Consider the following 25,320-nt stretch of genomic DNA (forward strand, 5'->3'; position numbering starts at 1 on the left):
AATAAGAATAGCTACACTCTCGGATCGAAAACGAGCGACAAAGTTTTAATCTTCATTTAATTTCGAGCAGACTTCACTTCGCTAACTCAGTTACTGAAGTATTTAACGTTGAAAATTCAAAGGAGGTAACACAAGCGATAGCTGCCCCGATTCTTGTATAAAAGAGATTTTACAAAAAAATGTGCCTTGAACGTCTCTATTATAATTCTATTCTGCTTCCGAGTCTTCTTGTCGCTTTCGATGAAAGAATTCGTCAATCGTGCTCTACTGGCAATGCGGCCTTTCAAACTTCAAATCTAGGATTCACCGGTGCAGATCTTTCAAGCATTCGTTCAAGACGACGCCACGCCATCCTTAGATTTTGCCAGCAAGGGATCGACTTCCGAAATGCTTCAATTATTCTTCGATATTCAGCGTTCTGCGACCGCCTCTTGAATATCGATGATCCGCGGTACATGCGATTTTTGCTTCTCTTTCCTCTCCCATATTGCTCCCAGTTTGTCGACAGCATCTCCTAGCTGTTGCAAGATAACACTTCTGTCTTCCTTACTCTTGTTAACTTTCTTTAACAAGCCAACAATAATATTATTGTAGGCTTTCTTCTCCTCTTCTTCATCGTCATTAGGCTTCTCCGTTTTCAAATCCGCCGGACGTTCCTCATCCAATCGCTTCGGCCCTCTGAGCACTTCAAGCAAGCCTGTTGGTTTGTGCTCGGTTAAATTACTGGATGGTTTATCGTTAACCCTGGATTTTAACACGACGATTTCATCGTGAGGGGGGAGCGGATCAGAGGAATTATCGGATTCATTTAATTTCTTCTCGGATATAACTAGTACCGAAAAAGGTATCTTTTTCAGCTCCGCGTACGGAGTGTCAGGCTCCGTCAATGAAACGTTATTTGATGCTAATATCTCAGTAATGTTCGGTAGCTTGATGGAAACTTTTGTAATTTTCGGCTGAACAAATGAGAAGCCTCTAAACGCCCGCGAGTCGCCTGCGGTTGATTCATTGTCTGGTTCATTGTCTGGTTTATCACCAATCTCAGGCTTTTTCTTCTGAGATGCATCGGAATTTGCATCGTGAGTCAGATTACCTGTACTATTTGCGGAATTGAAACCGAATGTACGATTCCACTGGAGGTATGTGGATCCATTGAAGACTGGTAGCTTTGGAAGCTCCTCCATGAGTTTAATGGGTCCTGAGTACTTCGTGAAATCTGATGGACGATACGACATATAGTCCGGGCATAAGGGTATCCCGATGTTGTCAGGTATACATACTTGTCCCTCGAGAATGGCGATCACCGGCGACTCATATACCTTCGTAATGTACAAATACAACGGTGATTTCGTGCGTTTGACTCGGATTCTCGGCTTGGCCGAGGATTCGCCTGCTCCAGTGGATTGCTGTTCTTCCTCGGTGTCCATCTTCGAGCGCGACTTTCTTCGCGAATGCCATTCCTTGTCACTGTAATCAAACACTGAGGGAATTTGCGAGGAGGATTCGAGCGGCGACATGGTGATATCTTCGGGGAGCGGTATCTCTTCAAGCGAGGGTTCGCTTGCATCGTCCGTCCTTAGAATCTTTGGAAAGAGAAGCTTGTCGAATTTCTTCTCCTGAAAGTTCTTCGCATAGACGAAACACGACGGCATCCCTTTTCTTTTAAGTAATATGCAGACTCGCTGCCGCCACTTTGTCACTTTGATCACTTGCGGTTTTCCGTTCTGCTGAAGCCTCAGAGTGAAATATTGATCGTCCAAAGAGTCTTCCCTCTGGAAAGGCAGGCAGTTTGGGAGGAACGATAAAGCTCGTAAACTGCTTCACTGCTTGAAGTCAACGATATCCTCGATAATGTCTATCGGAAGATCTATGTCGAGCAACGACGATCTATTTGTGTTCTTAGCTGTCCAACTCTTAGATCAGCGTTCTCGTCGTGAATGGGAAACCGCAATCAGTGATTCCACCGACCCTCCTAAATACAAAGCTCGAGCAGTTCCTTGATCGTCGTCTGCACGCCCTGGAGTCAATGCTGCCAGTTAAATCTGAAGATGCATCGTCTTCAGCTGGTTCCGCTAAATCTACTCGCAGTCTGCATGCCCGGAAACAAGAGAAGTCTGACACAAAGCGCAACCGATGTGTTCTCTGCCACAAGGATCATTTCGTAATGTTGTGTGAGGATTATAAGAACAAGAGTGCTCAAGACCGAAAGCAGTTAGTGGATGTTAACGGACTCTGTTTCAATTGTCTCGGTCGACACAAGCTGAGCGATTATGCCTCGAAGAAGGTGTGTTCCGCCTGCGGCTCCCGTCACCATTCTTCTCTACACGACGCCTGTCGCGAAGAAAGTAGTAAGACGTCTCTCGTCACTCGAAAAGGACCTGTGAAGTCTACTGTCGTCCTTCTGGCTACGGCTCGGGTACGTGTCGCCGATCGTTATGGAGACTGGCATCAGGCACGAGCACTTGTTGACTCGGGTTCTGAAACTTCAATCGTCTCAGAAGAGCTCTCACAGACGCTGAAACTACCTCGATCGGCTTCTTCGGTTACGATTTTCGGTGTCGGCGGATCTAAGGCCGCTGTCTCTAAGGGGCGCATCACGCTGACAATTTCACCACGCTTTCCTGGTCCTTCCCTGGCGATATCTGCGCTCATTCTACCCCGGCTGACCGCTTACGCTGGAGGATTCAAGGTTAATGCGAAGGACTGGCTGCATCTTCGAGGCTTGGAGCTTGCAGACCCTGATTTTCACAAATCGGACTCAGTGGATATAATTCTCAGAGCGAATATCTACGCCTGCATTATCGTCAACGGACTTCAGCGAGGTGACGTGACTCAACCTGTGGCTCAAAATACATCCCTGGGATGGCTGCTGACTGGCGCCGTTGACTCGTCCGATCCGCCTCCTTATCTTTCTCCGCTCGGTCCGTGTCAAGGTTCCTTCAGCTTTCGATGTCGGATCGAAGAAGATCTGAATAATATTGTGCGCCGTTTCTGGGAACAAGAGGAGGTTCCTTCAGCTGCTCCCTCTCTAACCAATGAAGAGCGTGAATGTGAAGAACATTATGCACGTACACACTTCCGTCAGGCTGATGGACGTTACGTCGTTCGACTTCCCCTAGTCTCCTCGCAGTTGCTGGATTTCTCGAGTACTCGTCGTGTCGCCGAGCGATTACTACGACAGATGGAAAGTCGCTTTGAACGAGATGGTCGTTTTCATTCCCGTTACGTCGAGTTTCTTCAACAGTATCAAGACCTTGGACACATGACCCGAGTTTCTGTAGCCGGTTCAGATTTGGAGAGGGTTTGTTACTTGCCACATCACGGAGTTCTGCGTGAATCAAGTCTTAGCACGAAGCTGAGGGTTGTGTTCAACGGTTCGTCCAGCTTGCCCTCTGGAACGTCGTTAAATCAACTTTTACACGCCGGACCCAGTTTGCTTCCTGCTCTGTTCGATATTCTTCTGCAGTGGCGCCGTTATCGTTATGTCGTAGTTACTGATGTGGAGAAGATGTATCGTCAGATCGTTGTCCATCCTGAAGATCGTGATTTACAGCGAATCCTTTGGCGTTTCTCTCCCGACGAAGAGATTCAAGAATTTCAACTGAACACTGTTACTTACGGTCTAGCCAGTGCTCCCTTTTTAGCCATTCGTACCGTTTGTCAGCTTGCAGAGGACGAAGGTCACCGGTTTCCTCTCGGAGCCGAAGCACTTCGCCGGAAAATTTATATGGATGACGTCATGGCCGGTGCATCCACTCTTGCTGGCGCCCGCGAAGTTGTGCATCAACTGGATAGTATCTGCAAGGCGGGCGGGTTTCCGCTGAAGAAGTGGTCGGCTAACGATGCTACTATCTTAGAAGATCTTCCCGTAGAAGACCGCTTGCAACAGGAACGGTGGTGGCAACCCGGAGAAAGTCAGTCAACGCTGGGGCTTCGATGGCATCCGTTTGATGACAGCTTTTCATTCAAGGTGGAGTTACCTTCGGTAGAAGTCATCACGAAACGAATTGCACTTTCGCTCTCCGCTAAAATCTTTGATCCTCTGGGATGGCTCTGTCCGGCCACCGTTCGTGCGAAGATTTATTTCCAGTCGACGTGGCTACTTGGAATCGATTGGGACACGCCGCTTACTGGCGATGACGCCTCGTCACTGGCAAGAATATTTTTCGGAAGTCCATGTCCTGGAAGAAATTCGAGTTCCTCGGTGGATGGCGGGCGGGATCGAAGAGGATAAGCAGCAAATTCAAATCCACGGTTTTGCGGACGCATCGGAGAGAGCGTACGGCGCCGTCTTGTATTTAAGAACCGAGGATTCTGAAGGCATCCGAGTGAGACTGATCACTGCCAAAACCCGAGTAGCACCCATCAAGCGGATAACTTTGCCCCGGTTGGAGTTATGCGCTGCAACACTTCTCGTTCGACTCGCTTCGCATGTTCGCCAAGTTCTTCAATTGGAAGAGGTGCCCATCCATTTGTGGTCGGATTCAACTGTTGCGCTAGGATGGATCCGGGGTCACCCATCTTCCTGGAAAACTTTCGTCGCCAATCGGGTGAGCTCGATTCAAACGTCCTTGCCAGGAGCTCTTTGGTATCACGTTCCCGGAATAGATAATCCAGCCGATTGTGCATCAAGAGGAATTTCGCCAAAGGATCTGGTGACGCATCGACTCTGGTGGCATGGCCCTTCATGGTTGCAAATCAGTCGGACTCCTGGCCATCTTTTTCTGAAGACGCTTCTTTTTGTGAACTGCCCGAGCGACGTTCCCAACCTACTTCCCTCGCGCTTTCGACGACTCAGAAGAACGAAGACTACTCTGTGATCAAGAGATTTTCTTCATTAACGAAGTTGATTCGGGTTGCTTCGTGGTGTCGTCGCTGGCTGCGCTTCTCGTCTCAACGGAATTCTGAGATGCATGATTCCGACACTCCATTTATTCTTCAAGTCTCAAAACTAGCTGCTTCACGTCTCGGCTTGATTCGGCTGGTACAAAATGGCTGTTACAAGGAGGAAATCGAAGCAATCGGAAAACGAATTCCCCTCTCCGCACGCAGCTCTATCGCGAAGCTAACTCCGTTCTTGAACGAAACCGGCATTCTCCGTGTTGGAGGTCGTCTCAAATATTCCGTGTTATCTGAAGATCAAAAGCATCCTATCATCCTGCCTGGGGATTCTCATCTGGCGCGTCTTGTAATTGAGGCTGCGCATCGCCGAAATATATTTCTATGTACTAAAATATTTATTCGTATAAAAATATCTGCTTAATATTATTATGTCCTTTATTTTTTAATATCAAAGGCTAGTATTCATAGTCCATTCTTATTTCCAGACGATCTGAAGTAATGTCTTAAGATGCTAATACGACTGTGTGATTGGTTTCAAATATCTTATAATTGTACTTAAGATGGTCTTAAATCAGAATCAACATTCAGTGATATTCATATCGGCCAAAGAGTAATAATAAAGTAATAGATTTTCTGGTTTGCATAAATACCCATTGTAGTTGGCGCAATTTGTTCATATCATAGTTTTGTAGAGTCCTTTTTTGAAAAAACTTCAGGCGCGTATACTTGGCGCTTTTTTTGTACCTTTTTTTAAAAAGGTAATTTTGTTGTGATATTAATTAACTGAATGAATTAAATAATCAATGCATAAGGTTAAATTAATAATTTTAATACTTCATTTGTTGAGATTGAATAATACAGTGGACGAAGTGTTGATTGGGGATTATTTCATTAACAGGAAATATAATTTATAACTTAGTATCATTATTGGTTGGTTCGTACTACTACCATTTAAGGTTACTTCTTTACTTGCTGTAGCGGCTGGCGCCTGCAGAGCGGCAGCCGCCGCTACATACACGCTAGCCGGCGTGCAGCGCGAGACCGCTCACGCGGCGTAGTTCCGCGAGCGCCGCTAGGCGTCGCAGCGCCAGCTCGCTTACTCGCGCGCAAGAGTCGGCCGGCGCGGTATATAAGACCGCGCGGCAGGACCTCGAGTGTCTTCTTCGACTCGCTCTCCATCGTGAGCACTCGAGTCGAAACGCTGCCAGAAATACAGCACGGAGCGAAAGCCAACAAGACCACGAAGGCCGATAGTCCACCGCAGGCCGATTCAAACGGCAGTCGTAGTACCCACTCCTGCCGACAACCTACAACCAGGGCGAAGTATTGGAGCTTTATCAACCACGCCACCGGAGCCAATACTCGCGACAGTACCTCGTCGGAGAAAGCCGGTCATTCGGGCCATCTCGGCGGTCCAGATCCCCGCTTCTCGATTTCCTCAGCAACGACAGCAGAGTTCGGCGCCAGCAGGGAGAGCATCGCCAGCACCAGCGACCAGAGCATCTCCATCACCAGGGCCAGCTCCAACACCGGTATCTCCGGTAGTCGAGACATCAGGGTGTTTCTCCACCTTTGAGGACGAACCACCGCCAAGAGTCCGCGAAGACATCTTACCGTGGGCACTACGGGAGATACAGTTATCTCCACCACAGCGGACACGACCATCAAAGGACACCCTGGCCGTGTGGGACATCCGAGTCCGCCGTGATACCAGTCCTCGCGCAAGGAAGAGGTCGGAGACACCCTCACCAGGAATCCGGCCGCCACCAGCCGGAAAGGAGAACGTCTCTACCCAGACGAACATCTACTGGGTAGCCGTCTCCAGTGACGAGTCGCCGTCACGACCACGGGACCACGGGAAGTGGGGTCCCATCCTGGTGACATTGACAAAACCCCACATCTCTTCCAGAGAGAGACGGCAGGTCTAACACCCGTCCTGCAGAGGCTACACCACCGCCTCTCCAAGCCGCTTAGGCGGCCACTAAACTTCCACGACATCAGCGCCGCCACCGGCGTTGCCTCCTATAAAAGGAGACTTCACGGCGACGAGCGACGGCAGTCAGCAGCAGCCAACGTTCCTGACAACTCCAGCTCCGCTCTCGTCGAAGATACGGCGCAACTCGCCGTTACAACACTCCTCACCACGACGCGACGGCGTCACGACAACTGTATAAATTATCTACTACGAATATAATAATAAAGAATAAATTATTATATTCGCTGCCTCATTTTCTTCTCCGAGCGAATAAACCAACCACGTTCCCACACTTGCTATGTGCTCCTGTTACTAATACTTTATATTTCTTCATATTTTTAATAGTAATCATGCAATATTCGTATTTTAAATTAGATATATTATTTTTATTGGCTTATTAAAGATCTTTAATATTAAAATAAAAAAAATAAAAAATAATTAACGGGACGCGAACCATGATATATTAAATTCTTAAGGCGATCCTGTAGTCGTCTGTATTACCGACAATATAGGAGACATTTTGAGGAACCGAAACACACAAAATGCTCTTTATTGATTGTGCAGAATAAAAAATCCTTTTCCACAAATAAAGTATACATAGGAAGACACACCGCGCGACAGGACTTTATACTCAAAACGGGAAAAAGTTAAAAACTTCCAGTTTTCTTATTTTGCTTGTTGACGCACCTCGTAAATTAATTTGTCTAATACGAAAGTTATGGACTTTGCATGCACGAAATCGCTGTCGAGCGGTGTGTAGACACAATGAAGAAATACGAGGATGCTTTCAGAAGTGAATTCAGAAGTGTAAATAAAGAGAGTTTTGTACGCTACTATTTCGTGAATATATTTTTCTGTAAATCGTGGCCAAGAGTAAAATGGAGTACTAAATTAGTTCCTCGATATGGTAATAGATGGCGTTGCGATCGTATGTCAATCGCAACTCGTGAATCGTACGAGCTCTGCAACAGAGATGCCAATTTTCCGACGCTAACATATGCGGCAACGTAGCACACAAGCGAGCAGCCGTATAAGCAATCGGAGAGACTAAATAATATGTTGGTTGCGTTCTCAGGGAAATGGGCGCTGGAGGGGCCCATTTCATTTCTAAAATTTTATAAATATTTTATGTCAAGGATATATTCTTTTAAAAGATATGTTATTTTTATATAACATATAATACGTACACCACATAAATCCAAAATTTATACAAATAAATATTCAATATAAGTAATTTATTCAAGATACTTGGCCTTGCTAAATCGAATCAAGAGGTCTGTGTTCCATTGTTGCACTAGTTCAGAATTTTTCTTCTTTCTTCTAATGTGCAATAAAAATATTGCCTTTTTTCTTACTCTTTTCTTTTCAAATATTTTATAAATTTTATATTTTATATATATCCTGATTGTCCGCATCTTCAAGAATTAGTAAAAGTTATCTGAAAACATATTTATAATCACATTTACAAGTCGAATGTTTACTCTTTCATATAGATTTACATTTTACATATTTTTATAGTTGGCGTAATGTGTTCCCAGTAAAAAATTTTTTATATATCATATAAAACTGTACGTAATTATATAGAAACATAAAATTATGTATCAAATATGTCCATATATGTCCATACATCCTTTCTCTTGTATAATTTCTGATCACATATATGTAGAACAAATAATAAGAAAAATAATTTAAAAATAAGTAGAAAAGTAATTTGTGCATTGTCTTTTTGTAAAATTGTGATTTTGTATAATTGTGAGATAATATTTTATACATCATCATATATAATCGTATATAGCATATTTCTATATATAGAAACATGTTGTATACGATTATAACATATAACATGTATATACTATATAACAATGTATACTATATAACAACAATATGCACATGTATATAAACATGTATATGACATATAACATGTATATATATATATATATATATATATATATATATATACATGTTTCTTATATGGAGAGAGAGAGTGAAAGTGAGAGAGAGAGTGAAACAGGTAGGGAGCGCCTGGCACGCAGAACCATTATCATGGGATCATCATTGTTCGTCCCGTTCAATTCGCATGATCAAATTTATTTTTTACAATATTACGCGAGCAGCGATTATCGATACTAATTACAAAATAAAGATCAAGGCACAGAAGGTGGAATGTAGAGAGCTGAAATTGCGCGCGGATGATTCTGCGAACTCTGGAGTCATAATTAAAATAACAACAATAATAATAATACAATTAAAAATGATAATATATATTTATATTAGTATAATTCTATAAATAGTGGTAATTATAATGGTAATTATAATAATAATAATATCAACGCTTGCAACATATAATGAATGGTGTACGCGACTCGCATAAGTAGATAATACACGTGTGTATAGGCATATATATTATACGCACTTGCACGGGTTCTACAGGCATTAACATAAAGTGGACAACTTTACAATAAACATACATAAACGCAAATAGTTACTGTCGCTGGCGGGCGAGGAGAGGGATGGGAGAGAGGCAAGTCGGCAAAATCAATCTAAAATTAATGTCGGGAATCATGTCGCACAATAACGAATAGGGGAGCGCCATTTAATTATCTTTCTTTTATCAGCGAAAGAAAAGAAAAGAGGCAGCCGAGGGTCGTCGTAATCGCATAAGTAAGTAATAAAGTAAGAAAGTGTACTACAAAATATCCTTCGCGGCGAAGTCTCTCGTATGAGCGGCGACGAGAGCTGAGAGAAAGGGTGAATGAGTGAAGAGAGAGAGAGAGAGAGAGAGAGAGAGAGAGAGAGAGAGAGAGAGAGAGAGATTATCTATATAGCCAGGGGTACGGATATGACCATGACGGCGAGTATCCGGGCCAGGATGACCACGGTGGAGCCGCATATCCTGGCGGCGGCGGCGGTAGTGGCGGCAGCGATGTCGGTCCGGGTGCCGGTGCGATTGCGGGTGCCAGTGCGGTTGCGGGTGCCGGTGCGGTTGCGGGTGCCGGTGTTATTTCAGATGCTTTGGATGCGGCGGCGCGTGCGGGTGCCGATGTTGTTATTTTTTTTTTATGTTATTTATCCGTACGGCCATTGTATTAATTTTTTGTCGCAAACGCTGCGGATTCTAAAATAAAAAAATTTAATTATTCAACCATTGGTTTAAATATACCATGTATATCTGTACATGAATTTGCTTGCTTGCGCGTCTTCGTTTCGGGTGCATTGCTCAATTAGTGCAATAAGTTACAGTTAGATGAATATGAGGTCTGTTCTTTTCAGCTGCACTGCAATACAAGTGAGACAAGTATATTTTTTCTCACTCTTACTTATTGCACTATAGTTCAATAGTACAGTGAAAAAGACCTATATTTGGAAGACATGCTTGCATACATACGTACAAAGAAGTATGTACGTGTCATTTACTACATTTACACGAGCACTACTTCTGTAGTAACTTACTCGAATTATAGTAATTTACCCCGTTTACACGCAGTGAATTATCGGTTTACCCCGTTTACACGCAGAGAATTATCGTAAGTTATTATAATTCGAGTAAGTTACTACAGACAACATGCATGTCGAAATGACATCTTAAAGATGTCTTAAACCTGACGTCTTTAAGACTATATCAGAAAGATGTCCTTAAGACGTCGTGAAAGAGACATCTTAAATTTATTATCAAAAAGATATCTTTAAGATGTCTTTAAAAAAATGTCTTTATGACTTTGCCAGAAAGTCGTCCTTAAGACGTTTTAAGATAGACGTCTTTAAGACTTTTTCAGAAAGTCGTCCTTAAGACGTTTTAAGATAGACGTCTTTAAGACTTTGTCAGAAAGACGTCTTTGAGACGTTTTAAGATAGACGTCTTTAAGACTTTGTCAGAAAGTCGTCCTTAAGACGTTTTAAGATAGACGTTTTCAAGACTTTGTCAGAAAATCGTCCTTAAGACGTCTTAGAAAGTCTTAGAAGTTGCAGCAGTTTTTTTTCACATTTCTGATACTGAGTGACTATCATTTTCGATATGTAAAATAAATTTTCGTTTCTTAAGATAAATAAAGAAACGTCTTTTATTTCAATAGCAAAAAAACACGTGTTTTTTTTACATTTACAATGAATCGAGAACACGCTCATCGATTCGGCTTCTTCCAATTTGTTCGTTAATATACTAATATTTAATATATTAATATATTAACGACACTATAGTGTCGGTGCCAGATCCACAGATCTATTTTACATTTGACGTCCGCGTTGGCGTTATCGACGATTAATGCACGCATGATTCAATGATATGATATTGGCTTTTATAGTTGCTCTTAGTTTTTCGTATCTAAGTAAATAAACATATGCAAATGTTAAACAAACATTTAGTATTCCGTTATTAATAAACATATAAAGATCTCTCTTGCTTCTCTGTATCGTTTTCACGTTTTAACCGCGTTGTTGCTTGAGCTTGAAGCAGCTTCTATTATTTGCTTTTTGCAGTGCAGTGTGTCTGACATATAAAGTGTACAGTGTAAATGAAAATATGTTTTATTAATAAACATATAAAATCTCTTTCTGCACTCACTCACGCGACTGTTCGTGTTCTTTAAATATTGAAAACGTGCATCCCCAATAACACTTCTCAACGAGGTACGAAACTGGAATGTACACGTACAAAAATTAGTCCCCCCAAAAAAGGTACGTATTAATAAGATTTTTAATTAATTTTTCTATGTCCGCTTTTTTAAAAATATTTTTGCAATGTTATAATATATAAGTAATACATAAAAGTACTAGTTAATTATTTTCTCAAAAATAAAATTACAATCATCACTTCTTTATGACAACTTCTCAAACCTTATTTTTAAAGTTACAATTGTCGTTGTCTCTTTTCCTCTGCATATTTTAACCGCGTTGCTAACTTAATTGTATTTTATTTATTTTATAAAAGAACAATGAATATAAAAAAATATTTATTATAATGTCTGACATATTACGACCAATACTTAATTATAATCAATTTTGATGTCTGCAGGTTATTAAAAGGTTTCTTTCCTCTTCTTCCTTGCCAGCTGTGTATTTTGTGGCAAGTACATCTGTAATTTCTTTACTAAGACTTAAATATCGTGGTCGAGTACTACATACTGAGGTGAGTACGCGTAATTCTCTTCTTCGAAATGAAACTGTCGAATTAAAGCATCTTTAATACAAAATTTAACCATATACAGAGTGTCTGACACAAGATGTGACAACATTAGTATGTAAATAGAACTGATTACACTAAAACATGAGTATGCTTCTGTATAAAAACGTGCTGTTTGTTTACCTCTTTTGTATCAAAGATAGTAAGACCTTTTTTTTATTTTTTTTCACTTCCAAATACATACATTTCACATATTCATATATATATTCACACTAATTAATTATTTTTTCTGTGCGTGTGCGTGTGCGTGCGTGTGTGTGTAGTTGTATAGAGAAACTAAAATACAACTAAAATAAAACTGCGTGCAACTATTTGTCATGTTTATATTTTATTTATATTATTTACAGTATTTACATTATTTACATTATCAAATTTTACTTACAGAATATTTTTGACATAGATCTAAAGAAATTAAAATATTAATTCATGAAATGCCGATGGTAAAAAAATTTAGAGATTTATCTCGGAGACAACAAAATCGATGTTTGTTACTTATAAAACAAAATTATAATAATAATCATTTTTCTAATACAAAATGTCTTCCAAGAAAGCAAAATTTAAGTACAATAGAATCACACAATACAATGAGCCCAGATATGCCAGATATAAATGACAATAATACAGAATGTACAGAAGACTTTTGTGTAATAAATAATAATGTAAAGAAACAAAAAGTCACTTTGCAGCAACGATTGCATATTTGGGCTACTGAATACAATGTGACGCAAACCTCCTTAACAGCCTTATTAAACATTTTACGGGAAGAAGGTCACAATGAATTGCCTTGTGATGCCAGAACTATTTTAGGTACCCTAAAAAACATAGTTCTACGTGAATGTGGGACTGGACAGTTTTTTTATTACGGTGTAGAAAAGACATTACGCGAAAGATTGGAAAATTATCAAAATATAAATAATATTATCGAAATTGATATAAATATTGATGGCCTCCCGCTTTCTAAAAGTTCGCAAAGTCAATTATGGCCTATACTTGGTAAAATCTATAATATAGAACTCATAACAGTACCCTTTTTGATTGGTGCCTATCATGGTTATAAAAAACCTGCTAATGCAAGCAATTTTTTACAAGAATTCTGTAATGAATACCGCATCCTACAAAAAGAAGGTTTTTCTTTTAAAGATAAAACTTATTATGTACAAATTAGAGCTGTTATTTGTGATGCTCCTGCAAAGTCCTTTGTTACTGGAACGAAAGGCCATAATGCATATTTTGGTTGTAGCAAATGTTGTTGTGAAGGTGATTATAACAATCATAAAATGGTTTTTTTGGATGAAAATGCCTCGTTGAGAACTAATCATGATTTCCGCAATCGGAAAAATGAAGAGTATCATATTTCCGTTTCACCCTTTGAAGATTCGCCTATAGATATGGTTCGCACTTTTCCATTAGATTATATGCATTTGGTATGTTTAGGAGTAATGAAAAAGATGCTGAACTTATGGATTAAAGGAAACTACATATTTCGGTTACGTGCAGCTAATATAAAAGCATTATCTATTGATTTAATAACATTACGTAAATTTATACCCATAGAATTTACCCGTCACCCGCGAGGTTTAAATGAATTAGATCGTTGGAAGGCAACGGAATCAAGAATGTTTCTTTTATATTTGGGACCCATAATTTTATGCAATTATTTAAAAGAAGATTACTTTAAACATTTCTGTGTTCTACATACTGCCATACGTATTCTGTGTCATGAAAAAGATTGCTTGCGTCTTAATACATATGCATATGAATTATTGATATATTTTGTTCAAACATTTAAACTATTATATATGGTGAAGATAATATAGTCTACAATGTTCACAACTTAATTCATCTTTGTCAAGATGTTAATACATATGGTTCCCTTGATACATTTAGCGCATTTCCATTTGAGAACTATTTGAAAGTTATAAAAACAATGTTGCGTAAATCAGAAAAACCGCTATCGCAATTACATAATAGGATACATGAACGCATAATTAAATGTACAAATAATTATAACAGTTCCAATACTGCTCCAGATGAGCCGTTACTTATAAAGCCAGATGGGAGAAAATTTCCTTTACAATGTGAAAGTATAAACACTCAATTATGCAGATCGTACACAAAAATGAAATTCAAAAATTTTACACTTACAACTAAATCTCCGAATAATTGTTGCTATTTAAAAGATGGATCTATTTTCTTTATAAACTACCTCGGCTTAAAGGATGAAAATCCAATTGTCTTGGGCAGAAAGTATCTTGATCTTCAACAGATACCTATGTATCCTTGTAATTCAAAATATATGCAAATATATATGACAAATAGTCGCGCATTAGATGTAGAAATAGTATCTGCAACAGAAATAAATAACAAAGGTTTAGAAGTCTGTTATAACGGTTATAATTACATTAATGCCTCTTTTGCATATATAATGTAAGTATTGAGTATAAAAGATATATTAAGTATTAAATATTTTTAAAAATCACATTTGAAGTATAATACGTAAATATAATACATTTTCACAAAATATTTTTTTAGATGTATTACATTACATTTTGTGACGATTGGTGCTCGACAGTACCACAATCATGGATAAATTTTGAACATCAAACATTTCGTTGGCCTCCGAAAGAAATAAATGTGACAAAGGCAATAATTAAACATATTCCACCCAAAAGTAGTTGGAATACACATAATTATCGACGTATCACGGGTCCATATGGTAATTATCAACAATGAATTATATTACAAAATGTCTGAAATATTTACCTTAGTTTTATAAACCATTTACTATTTTCCACAGAAACGTATGAAATAGCTCGAAAAATGGAAAAGGAAGCTATTTATGTCTCTTCTTCGGAAGCAGAAGGGCAGTTGAAAAAGCTAAGCCAACCCGTGGACAAGCTGCAATAAAGAATTGTAAAAAGACCTCTTTTTCATGATAAATTGGACAATTCTAGTGACAATGGTAATTTCAAATTTTGTATTACTCTTACTTCTTTAATATAAATTTTTATTTTTATTAATAATATTAACTATATATTTATAGAACATGCAACAAAAAGAACAAAACGCATACCATCTCCTCCTGCATACGTCTCACCATACACTGATGACCAATGCATGCAATATGTTAATGATACACTACGACAAATGGACCGTATGTATCTTTCTCTTTATTAAGTTGTCTCTTGTCTCTTTATTTAAAGTTGTGCAATCCAAATAAATCCACTTGGTAATGGCTCTTATATATTTAATCTGAAACAATAAATAATATATTAACATTTAAAAAATATATTTTTTTAATATAAAAATATTTTAAATTAATTTTATGTGTGAAAAACACTCGTAGTTATTAATTTATCTAAATTTTTTATTATTTCTTTTTAAATAATCTTTCTTTTGTTTATACTTTTTGCAGAACATTTATCGGAAAGTTCATCATCTTCATCAATTAACGATGAGGAGAAATTAGAAAATAATGTCAATGTTATTCGTAATGATTTTAATAACGTTAATGATATCAATAATGATAAAAATAATGTCAATGATGTTAATGCTGTCAATGATGTTAATAATGTGAATGATATTAATGTTTATAAAATACAAGATGATGAATACCACAATTGCGGTATGTATTATGTTACTTACCTGTGACATTAATTATTTACGGCATATATAATTTATGGTTGCACATTTTTGTAATTTGTAATCCTGTAAGAAAAAAGAGAACAACGTATTTATATTTATAATATACTTATATGGTATTATTATATTATGTAAATATATTATATTATATATAATGATATTATATCATGCAAATGTTTTTATTTTCTATTTCATATATAGAAGCTTGTCGTACAACACAAAAAATAATTTTAGAAGCATGCCAAAAGACCGAAAAAAAATTAGATTACGTAATAAATATGATTGAAAATAAAGATGCTGCTTCTATAAGTATTGAATGTGGCACAAAATTATTACCTGCTTTTCCCTTGGCGACAACAGAGGATTTTTCCAAATTTGAGGAGGAACTCCAACGAGACAGAGAAATTCGCAAACAATTTGTAAGTATTTATCTTGTTTTAAGACTGCAATCGAGTTGTTCTGGTAGTGAACAGTATTTCAAAATTGTTGTGTGATCGTGGGGTAGGATTCACTCACTGTACGGTTTCGCTTTTAAAACGATGTTTATTTTACGTGACGATGGGCCACTACAGTTCACTCGCGTACACCTACTCTTTATAATGTCCGTGAATGTGCGCGCGTACTCGACAACGCCTGGGGGGATGTTCAACCCTGAGTCGGCACGGAACACTTCGCTCGTAACTCTGAACTTTTTAATTTTTCTCGACCACGTTTCAACAGGACTGGCGTAACGCGACTGACTCCCCCCCACCGTTCTCGCATTCGCGATCAGGGACTCGCCCCTTTTTCCAAAATTGAATTTTCATTGGCTCGCTCGAATCTAAAGAGCCGCGGATCGATAGAGACGTCGGCGGGCCCTAAGAGTAGAAAAACCGCGGAATAACAGAGACGGCGGCGAGCCTTAAGAGTCGCGAAGCCGCCAGCTTTGATCGACGCCGCTCGCTAGCTCCGCGCGATACGCGCGTATCCGTTTGTGGTCGAGCTGTTATTATATTCTTGACGGTTTCTTTTCCCTTTTAGCTACAACGTTGCAGCTAAAATATTATATTTGAATAGTGTACTATATTCAAATCAGGCGCGCTTTAACTAGCAAAAACAGAATCGATTAATATCGATATATTTGGCAAAATACCGATTTCCAAGCATCGAGTTTATTCTGCATCGGTTATTTCCGAATAGAAGCTTTTTTTAAACATCGCCCACCACTAATCTTTAAATTTAATATATATTTATATATATATTAAAGTATAAAAAATTTGTAATCAAGCACAATTTTTCTATTATTTCAGATTATATTGCCAGTAGCGAAGAGTGTACGTTGTACCAAGTACAAAAAGTGATTCAAGAATGGTTGCGGCATGCAGGAGATCGCATTACATATTTGAGGAAAAAAATCAAAATAATTAGCGTTATAATAATGTATACATAAAAGTATATTAACAAAGTATATTATAATTAAAACGAAAAGACTTTCCGGTACTCCTAATATTATATGCATAAATATATATTCTATATTTATATATAGAGGCTACGTAGCCTCTGAAAAAAAGAGAAATGCCATTTTTAATAATGAGACAAGTAATAATATTACCGACCATATAAAGAAATGGAAAGAACCGTACCATAAATCGCCACAATAAAACGAGCATTATACAAAGGCCGCTGACCTTCCTCGCGACCCCACCAAGTGTATGATGGTGTGAGCGAATCGCTCAATGCTTCTTTAAAACATAGATTGACCGCCTCCTTCAGGTTGAATCCACCGATGTAGCGGAAATAATTTACCTAAATGAAACATATATGCAGATTAATGTAATTATTCATAATTTAATAATAACAAAGAACACAAAATTTTTCTTTCTCTACTTACGGTATCAAAAAAGATATCGTCGGTTGCACCTTCAAAAGCGTCCATTTCTCTTATGGACGATATTGGCAGGATCCTTGGCTTCCGCACTTGATTAGGGCGATCCCGATTTCGCTGGTGCCTCACTATCTCTTCGAGTAGGGTATTCATCCTTCTGCAAACAGATGATAAAGAAAAATAAAGGTGATTATCATTTATTATTCACTCACTGAGATGACTGTCACTTATTAATATGAAATGAGTCAGAAAGTTGCAGCGATATTTAAACAGACGCTGCTAAGTATTATTAGATTTTTGCAAAGGAGAGAAATTACATTGAATAAATGTAATGTATGTTTGAAGATAAAAATTCATTATTTATAATATTATTATTTATAATATTATCAATCCAAGTGGGCAAAGTTACAGCGCGTATTTGTAGAATACTAATTATATTTATAAAATACTAATTCAATCCAATAAATACAATATATTGTATACTTACTTCAGTTCTGCCTCCATACGATCTAATCGTTGGTCACTTTTGTTACGCCACTCGTTCTTGCAATCATTAGATAATATTACGAATAATGAAATTTGTTGTGTGCATGTACAGAATATATTTTCAAATGAAGGTGTTTTTTTCTTATGTCTTTTAATAGTATGCAATGTCAGTGCTCTGATGACAGAATGGGTTCAGAGCGCTGACATTACATACTATTAAAAGACATAAGAAAAAAACACCTTCATTTGAAAATATATAAATTTTTATGTATTATCTGTTTTTACGTTTCGTTAATGTAGACTACTGACCTGTCATATCCTTGGCATTCATTTTCTCTTATGTTGCGCTGCACACTGTCCTGCGCGTCACATCGTGATTGGTGAGGATATCCTGAAATAACAACAGGCTGCATCATTCCTATTTCTGTTTGTCTTTGCACGTAATTAGGTGTGAATGTTGTGTAGGTGGTTTGTGTATGTGTGGGTTGTGTATGTGTTGTGTGTGTGGGTTGCGATACAGTGGCGGAATATATGTTGTTATATGATTGTGGTGTCTGTAGTTCTGTGTATGTGTGAGTGTGCGGTGTTAATGGATTGTTATCCGAAAGTAAATTAAATCCTGTTGTAGATTCGATATCCTGTAGTAGACTCGGTCCTGTATCCTCCTGCTCCATCGTCCTCCGCAGTTCTGCGATGTCGTCATCGATATCGTTATCTGGATGTTGTTTTGTCCTTCTTGGACCATCGTCTGAGGAAGTAGTTTTATAGCGCGACGGCTTCGCGATCACGCGTTTTGGTCGATCCATCTATCTGTAATTAAAGATAGTAGTAATATTATATTATATGCAGTACATGTATTTTATACTAGCTATAACGAAGAAAGGTAATATGCACAATGTGTGTGCATATTATGTGTGGTAATATGCTATGAAACATCTCAATCGTATTGGCATCTTATTGCCATGAAAATTGATACCTCCATTAGACATGATTTTTGCAATGTCTGCAACAAATCTTTCAAAGAAAACATTAGCATCTTTAGGCTTGTGTGGCCCTTTGTAAATACCTATCACTATAGGCTTCATATTTTTGATATTTATAATTTTACATTGAATGGGCCAAATAGTAACGGTACTTGATTTATCTAAGCTGCAGCCATCAGTGTTAAAATCTAATTCTAATTCTTTAATTAGAGAGATGCATACAATATTTGAAATGCTTTTCACAATTTCAGTTTCGACATCGAAATGAACATATTCACGAGGTTCTAACACAGATACAGTAACACGATTTCGTGGTGTATTGAGAAGCGTTCTAACATCTTTTGGCAACGAAGAAAAACAGGAATGTGTTCGAAGAAGAGATAATATACTATTACCTTGAACGTGTTTTAAATTGTTATTAACAAAACAAGATGCTAAACGATCGCGAAATGATGATTTTAAGAAATCATCATTAGATGACGGCAATACATCATTCATCTCAGAAACGCACGGAGAACAACAACAACAACAACAACAACAACAACAACAACAACACTCGGTATCCTTTGCAAATATGTCACGGCCAATGTCGCAATTCTCATTAGCGAAATTATTAATCGAAGAACTAGATTCTGCAATTGATGAGTCAGAAATATCTTGTGAAACACAAGTATTATACTTCGGTTCCCTTGTACTAACGTTACATGCAATAGAATTTTGTAAATGTACATTTCGTCTGACCTCGAACATAACCCTACGTCGTTGTCTTTTCGACAACGTATGCAGCGATTTTCGCAAAATGGATCTCTTAATATTATTTGTTTTCATAATTACGTGGTTCCTGGTTGATGTGCTGCAACTGGAAGCGACGTCTCCAAATAGCCTCGTCTTCAAAAGCACCAAAAAGCACAAGAGAATTCTTCGTTCGCTACGCTGATTCAACGATTGAACTCGGAATGATCTTTGAAACAGCGCGTTCGAAGTCCCGCGAAAGGTGTGACCAATCACAAACTTACGAAACATCAATCATCCAATCCGAGAGCACCGCTTTTGGCGGTAAGAGTTCGCGCGCGACGTGATACTTTTGTTTTTAAAATTATCACGGCGGTGGCAACGGGTTCTCACACATGCGGATTGGATGATTGATGTTTCGTAAGTTTGTGATTGGTCACACCTTTCGCGGGACTTCGAACGCGCTGTTTCAAAGATCATTCCGAGTTCAATCGTTGAATCAGCGTAGCGAACGAAGAATTCTCTTGTGCTTTTTGGTGCTTTTGAAGACGAGGCTATTTGGAGACGTCGCTTCCAGTTGCAGCACATCAACCAGGAACCACGTAATTATGAAAACAAATAATATTAAGAGATCCATTTTGCGAAAATCGCTGCATACGTTGTCGAAAAGACAACGACGTAGGGTTATGTTCGAGGTCAGACGAAATGTACATTTACAAAATTCTATTGCATGTAACGTTAGTACAAGGGAACCGAAGTATAATACTTGTGTTTCACAAGATATTTCTGACTCATCAATTGCAGAATCTAGTTCTTCGATTAATAATTTCGCTAATGAGAATTGCGACATTGGCCGTGACATATTTGCAAAGGATACCGAGTGTTGTTGTTGTTGTTGTTGTTGTTGTTGTTGTTGTTGTTCTCCGTGCGTTTCTGAGATGAATGATGTATTGCCGTCATCTAATGATGATTTCTTAAAATCATCATTTCGCGATCGTTTAGCATCTTGTTTTGTTAATAACAATTTAAAACACGTTCAAGGTAATAGTATATTATCTCTTCTTCGAACACATTCCTGTTTTTCTTCGTTGCCAAAAGATGTTAGAACGCTTCTCAATACACCACGAAATCGTGTTACTGTATCTGTGTTAGAACCTCGTGAATATGTTCATTTCGATGTCGAAACTGAAATTGTGAAAAGCATTTCAAATATTGTATGCATCTCTCTAATTAAAGAATTAGAATTAGATTTTAACACTGATGGCTGCAGCTTAGATAAATCAAGTACCGTTACTATTTGGCCCATTCAATGTAAAATTATAAATATCAAAAATATGAAGCCTATAGTGATAGGTATTTACAAAGGGCCACACAAGCCTAAAGATGCTAATGTTTTCTTTGAAAGATTTGTTGCAGACATTGCAAAAATCATGTCTAATGGAGGTATCAATTTTCATGGCAATAAGATGCCAATACGATTGAGATGTTTCATAGCATATTACCACACATAATATGCACACACATTGTGCATATTACCTTTCTTCGTTATAGCTAGTATAAAATACATGTACTGCATATAATATAATATTACTACTATCTTTAATTACAGATAGATGGATCGACCAAAACGCGTGATCGCGAAGCCGTCGCGCTATAAAACTACTTCCTCAGACGATGGTCCAAGAAGGACAAAACAACATCCAGATAACGATATCGATGACGACATCGCAGAACTGCGGAGGACGATGGAGCAGGAGGATACAGGACCGAGTCTACTACAGGATATCGAATCTACAACAGGATTTAATTTACTTTCGGATAACAATCCATTAACACCGCACACTCACACATACACAGAACTACAGACACCACAATCATATAACAACATATATTCCGCCACTGTATCGCAACCCACACACACAACACATACACAACCCACACATACACAAACCACCTACACAACATTCACACCTAATTACGTGCAAAGACAAACAGAAATAGGAATGATGCAGCCTGTTGTTATTTCAGGATATCCTCACCAATCACGATGTGACGCGCAGGACAGTGTGCAGCGCAACATAAGAGAAAATGAATGCCAAGGATATGACAGGTCAGTAGTCTACATTAACGAAACGTAAAAACAGATAATACATAAAAATTTATATATTTTCAAATGAAGGTGTTTTTTTCTTATGTCTTTTAATAGTATGTAATGTCAGCGCTCTGAACCCATTCTGTCATCAGAGCACTGACATTGCATACTATTAAAAGACATAAGAAAAAAACACCTTCATTTGAAAATATATTCTGTACATGCACACAACAAATTTCATTATTCGTAATATTATCTAATGATTGCAAGAACGAGTGGCGTAACAAAAGTGACCAACGATTAGATCGTATGGAGGCAGAACTGAAGTAAGTATACAATATATTGTATTTATTGGATTGAATTAGTATTTTATAAATATAATTAGTATTCTACAAATACGCGCTGTAACTTTGCCCACTTGGATTGATAATATTATAAATAATAATATTATAAATAATGAATTTTTATCTTCAAACATACATTACATTTATTCAATGTAATTTCTCTCCTTTGCAAAAATCTAATAATACTTAGCAGCGTCTGTTTAAATATCGCTGCAACTTTCTGACTCATTTCATATTAATAAGTGACAGTCATCTCAGTGAGTGAATAATAAATGATAATCACCTTTATTTTTCTTTATCATCTGTTTGCAGAAGGATGAATACCCTACTCGAAGAGATAGTGAGGCACCAGCGAAATCGGGATCGCCCTAATCAAGTGCGGAAGCCAAGGATCCTGCCAATATCGTCCATAAGAGAAATGGACGCTTTTGAAGGTGCAACCGACGATATCTTTTTTGATACCGTAAGTAGAGAAAGAAAAATTTTGTGTTCTTTGTTATTATTAAATTATGAATAATTACATTAATCTGCATATATGTTTCATTTAGGTAAATTATTTCCGCTACATCGGTGGATTCAACCTGAAGGAGGCGGTCAATCTATGTTTTAAAGAAGCATTGAGCGATTCGCTCACACCATCATACACTTGGTGGGGTCGCGAGGAAGGTCAGCGGCCTTTGTATAATGCTCGTTTTATTGTGGCGATTTATGGTACGGTTCTTTCCATTTCTTTATATGGTCGGTAATATTATTACTTGTCTCATTATTAAAAATGGCATTTCTCTTTTTTTCAGAGGCTACGTAGCCTCTATATATAAATATAGAATATATATTTATGCATATAATATTAGGAGTACCGGAAAGTCTTTTCGTTTTAATTATAATATACTTTGTTAATATACTTTTATGTATACATTATTATAACGCTAATTATTTTGATTTTTTTCCTCAAATATGTAATGCGATCTCCTGCATGCCGCAACCATTCTTGAATCACTTTTTGTACTTGGTACAACGTACACTCTTCGCTACTGGCAATATAATCTGAAATAATAGAAAAATTGTGCTTGATTACAAATTTTTTATACTTTAATATATATATAAATATATATTAAATTTAAAGATTAGTGGTGGGCGATGTTTAAAAAAAGCTTCTATTCGGAAATAACCGATGCAGAATAAACTCGATGCTTGGAAATCGGTATTTTGCCAAATATATCGATATTAATCGATTCTGTTTTTGCTAGTTAAAGCGCGCCTGATTTGAATATAGTACACTATTCAAATATAATATTTTAGCTGCAACGTTGTAGCTAAAAGGGAAAAGAAACCGTCAAGAATATAATAACAGCTCGACCACAAACGGATACGCGCGTATCGCGCGGAGCTAGCGAGCGGCGTCGATCAAAGCTGGCGGCTTCGCGACTCTTAAGGCTCGCCGCCGTCTCTGTTATTCCGCGGTTTTTCTACTCTTAGGGCCCGCCGACGTCTCTATCGATCCGCGGCTCTTTAGATTCGAGCGAGCCAATGAAAATTCAATTTTGGAAAAAGGGGCGAGTCCCTGATCGCGAATGCGAGAACGGTGGGGGGGAGTCAGTCGCGTTACGCCAGTCCTGTTGAAACGTGGTCGAGAAAAATTAAAAAGTTCAGAGTTACGAGCGAAGTGTTCCGTGCCGACTCAGGGTTGAACATCCCCCAGGCGTTGTCGAGTACGCGCGCACATTCACGGACATTATAAAGAGTAGGTGTACGCGAGTGAACTGTAGTGGCCCATCGTCACGTAAAATAAACATCGTTTTAAAAGCGAAACCGTACAGTGAGTGAATCCTACCCCACGATCACACAACAATTTTGAAATACTGTTCACTACCAGAACAACTCGATTGCAGTCTTAAAACAAGATAAATACTTACAAATTGTTTGCGAATTTCTCTGTCTCGTTGGAGTTCCTCCTCAAATTTGGAAAAATCCTCTGTTGTCGCCAAGGGAAAAGCAGGTAATAATTTTGTGCCACATTCAATACTTATAGAAGCAGCATCTTTATTTTCAATCATATTTATTACGTAATCTAATTTTTTTCGGTCTTTTGGCATGCTTCTAAAATTATTTTTTGTGTTGTACGACAAGCTTCTATATATGAAATAGAAAATAAAAACATTTGCATGATATAATATCATTATATATAATATAATATATTTACATAATATAATAATACCATATAAGTATATTATAAATATAAATACGTTGTTCTCTTTTTTCTTACAGGATTACAAATTACAAAAATGTGCAACCATAAATTATATATGCCGTAAATAATTAATGTCACAGGTAAGTAACATAATACATACCGCAATTGTGGTATTCATCATCTTGTATTTTATAAACATTAATATCATTCACATTATTAACATCATTGACAGCATTAACATCATTGACATTATTTTTATCATTATTGATATCATTAACGTTATTAAAATCATTACGAATAACATTGACATTATTTTCTAATTTCTCCTCATCGTTAATTGATGAAGATGATGAACTTTCCGATAAATGTTCTGCAAAAAGTATAAACAAAAGAAAGATTATTTAAAAAGAAATAATAAAAAATTTAGATAAATTAATAACTACGAGTGTTTTTCACACATAAAATTAATTTAAAATATTTTTATATTAAAAAAATATATTTTTTAAATGTTAATATATTATTTATTGTTTCAGATTAAATATATAAGAGCCATTACCAAGTGGATTTATTTGGATTGCACAACTTTAAATAAAGAGACAAGAGACAACTTAATAAAGAGAAAGATACATACGGTCCATTTGTCGTAGTGTATCATTAACATATTGCATGCATTGGTCATCAGTGTATGGTGAGACGTATGCAGGAGGAGATGGTATGCGTTTTGTTCTTTTGTTGCATGTTCTATAAAATATATAGTTAATATTATTAATAAAAATAAAAATTTATATTAAAGAAGTAAGAGTAATACAAAAATTTGAAATTACCATTGTCACTAGAATTGTCCAATTTATCATGAAAAAGAGGTCTTTTTACAATTCTTTATTGCAGCTTGTCCACGGGTTGGCTTAGCTTTTTCAACTGCCCTTCTGCTTCCGAAGAAGAGACATAAATAGCTTCCTTTTCCATTTTTCGAGCTATTTCATTACGTTTCTGTGG

General features: G+C 37.6%; 5 protein-coding genes across 9 annotated transcripts; 3 read left to right on the plus strand and 2 right to left on the minus strand.

The window, feature by feature from the left end:
* Positions 1-2,026: 2,026 nt before the first annotated feature.
* On the plus strand, positions 2,027-4,234 carry LOC113562466. Its single transcript, XM_026972047.1, has one exon. The coding sequence runs from the start codon at positions 2,027-2,029 to the stop codon at positions 4,232-4,234; it is 2,208 nt and encodes a 735-aa protein (XP_026827848.1).
* Positions 4,235-17,153: 12,919 nt separating this feature from the next.
* Positions 17,154-19,920, minus strand: LOC105287358. Of its 3 annotated transcripts, none has more exons than XM_026971721.1 (4): positions 18,295-18,448; positions 17,987-18,008; positions 17,506-17,656; positions 17,154-17,420 (listed from the first exon to the last, which is right to left on the minus strand). In XM_026971721.1, exons 1-4 carry the CDS (start codon positions 18,314-18,316, stop codon positions 17,223-17,225), a joined length of 393 nt encoding a protein of 130 aa, XP_026827522.1. In that variant the 5' UTR covers positions 18,317-18,448; the 3' UTR covers positions 17,154-17,222. The 3 variants fall into 3 exon arrangements, with proteins under 3 accessions (XP_026827522.1, XP_026827523.1, XP_026827521.1); XM_026971722.1 differs by having other exon boundaries at positions 17,987-18,042; positions 18,295-18,387; XM_026971720.1 differs by lacking the exon at positions 17,154-17,420 and adding an exon at positions 19,803-19,920 and having other exon boundaries at positions 17,508-17,656; positions 18,295-18,795.
* On the minus strand, positions 18,816-19,787 carry LOC113562363. The gene has a single exon (XM_026971719.1). The coding sequence runs from the start codon at positions 19,716-19,718 to the stop codon at positions 18,894-18,896; it is 825 nt and encodes a 274-aa protein (XP_026827520.1). The 5' UTR covers positions 19,719-19,787; the 3' UTR covers positions 18,816-18,893.
* Positions 19,921-20,184: 264 nt separating the features above from the next.
* Positions 20,185-22,951, plus strand: LOC113562388. 3 transcript variants are annotated; one of them, XM_026971803.1, is made up of 4 exons: positions 20,185-20,302; positions 21,310-21,810; positions 22,097-22,118; positions 22,449-22,597. In XM_026971803.1, exons 2-4 carry the CDS (start codon positions 21,314-21,316, stop codon positions 22,506-22,508), a joined length of 579 nt encoding a protein of 192 aa, XP_026827604.1. In that variant the 5' UTR covers positions 20,185-20,302; positions 21,310-21,313; the 3' UTR covers positions 22,509-22,597. The 3 variants fall into 3 exon arrangements, with proteins under 3 accessions (XP_026827604.1, XP_026827605.1, XP_026827606.1); XM_026971804.1 differs by lacking the exon at positions 20,185-20,302 and adding an exon at positions 22,685-22,951 and having other exon boundaries at positions 21,640-21,810; positions 22,449-22,599; XM_026971805.1 differs by lacking the exon at positions 20,185-20,302 and adding an exon at positions 22,685-22,951 and having other exon boundaries at positions 21,718-21,810; positions 22,063-22,118; positions 22,449-22,599.
* Positions 20,318-21,289, plus strand: LOC113562387. The gene has a single exon (XM_026971802.1). It carries the CDS (start codon positions 20,387-20,389, stop codon positions 21,209-21,211), a length of 825 nt encoding a protein of 274 aa, XP_026827603.1. The 5' UTR covers positions 20,318-20,386; the 3' UTR covers positions 21,212-21,289.
* Positions 22,952-25,320: the final 2,369 nt, after the last annotated feature.

Source organism: Ooceraea biroi, chromosome 8, assembly GCF_003672135.1.
Source record: "Ooceraea biroi isolate clonal line C1 chromosome 8, Obir_v5.4, whole genome shotgun sequence".
NCBI lineage: Eukaryota > Metazoa > Arthropoda > Insecta > Hymenoptera > Formicidae > Ooceraea > Ooceraea biroi.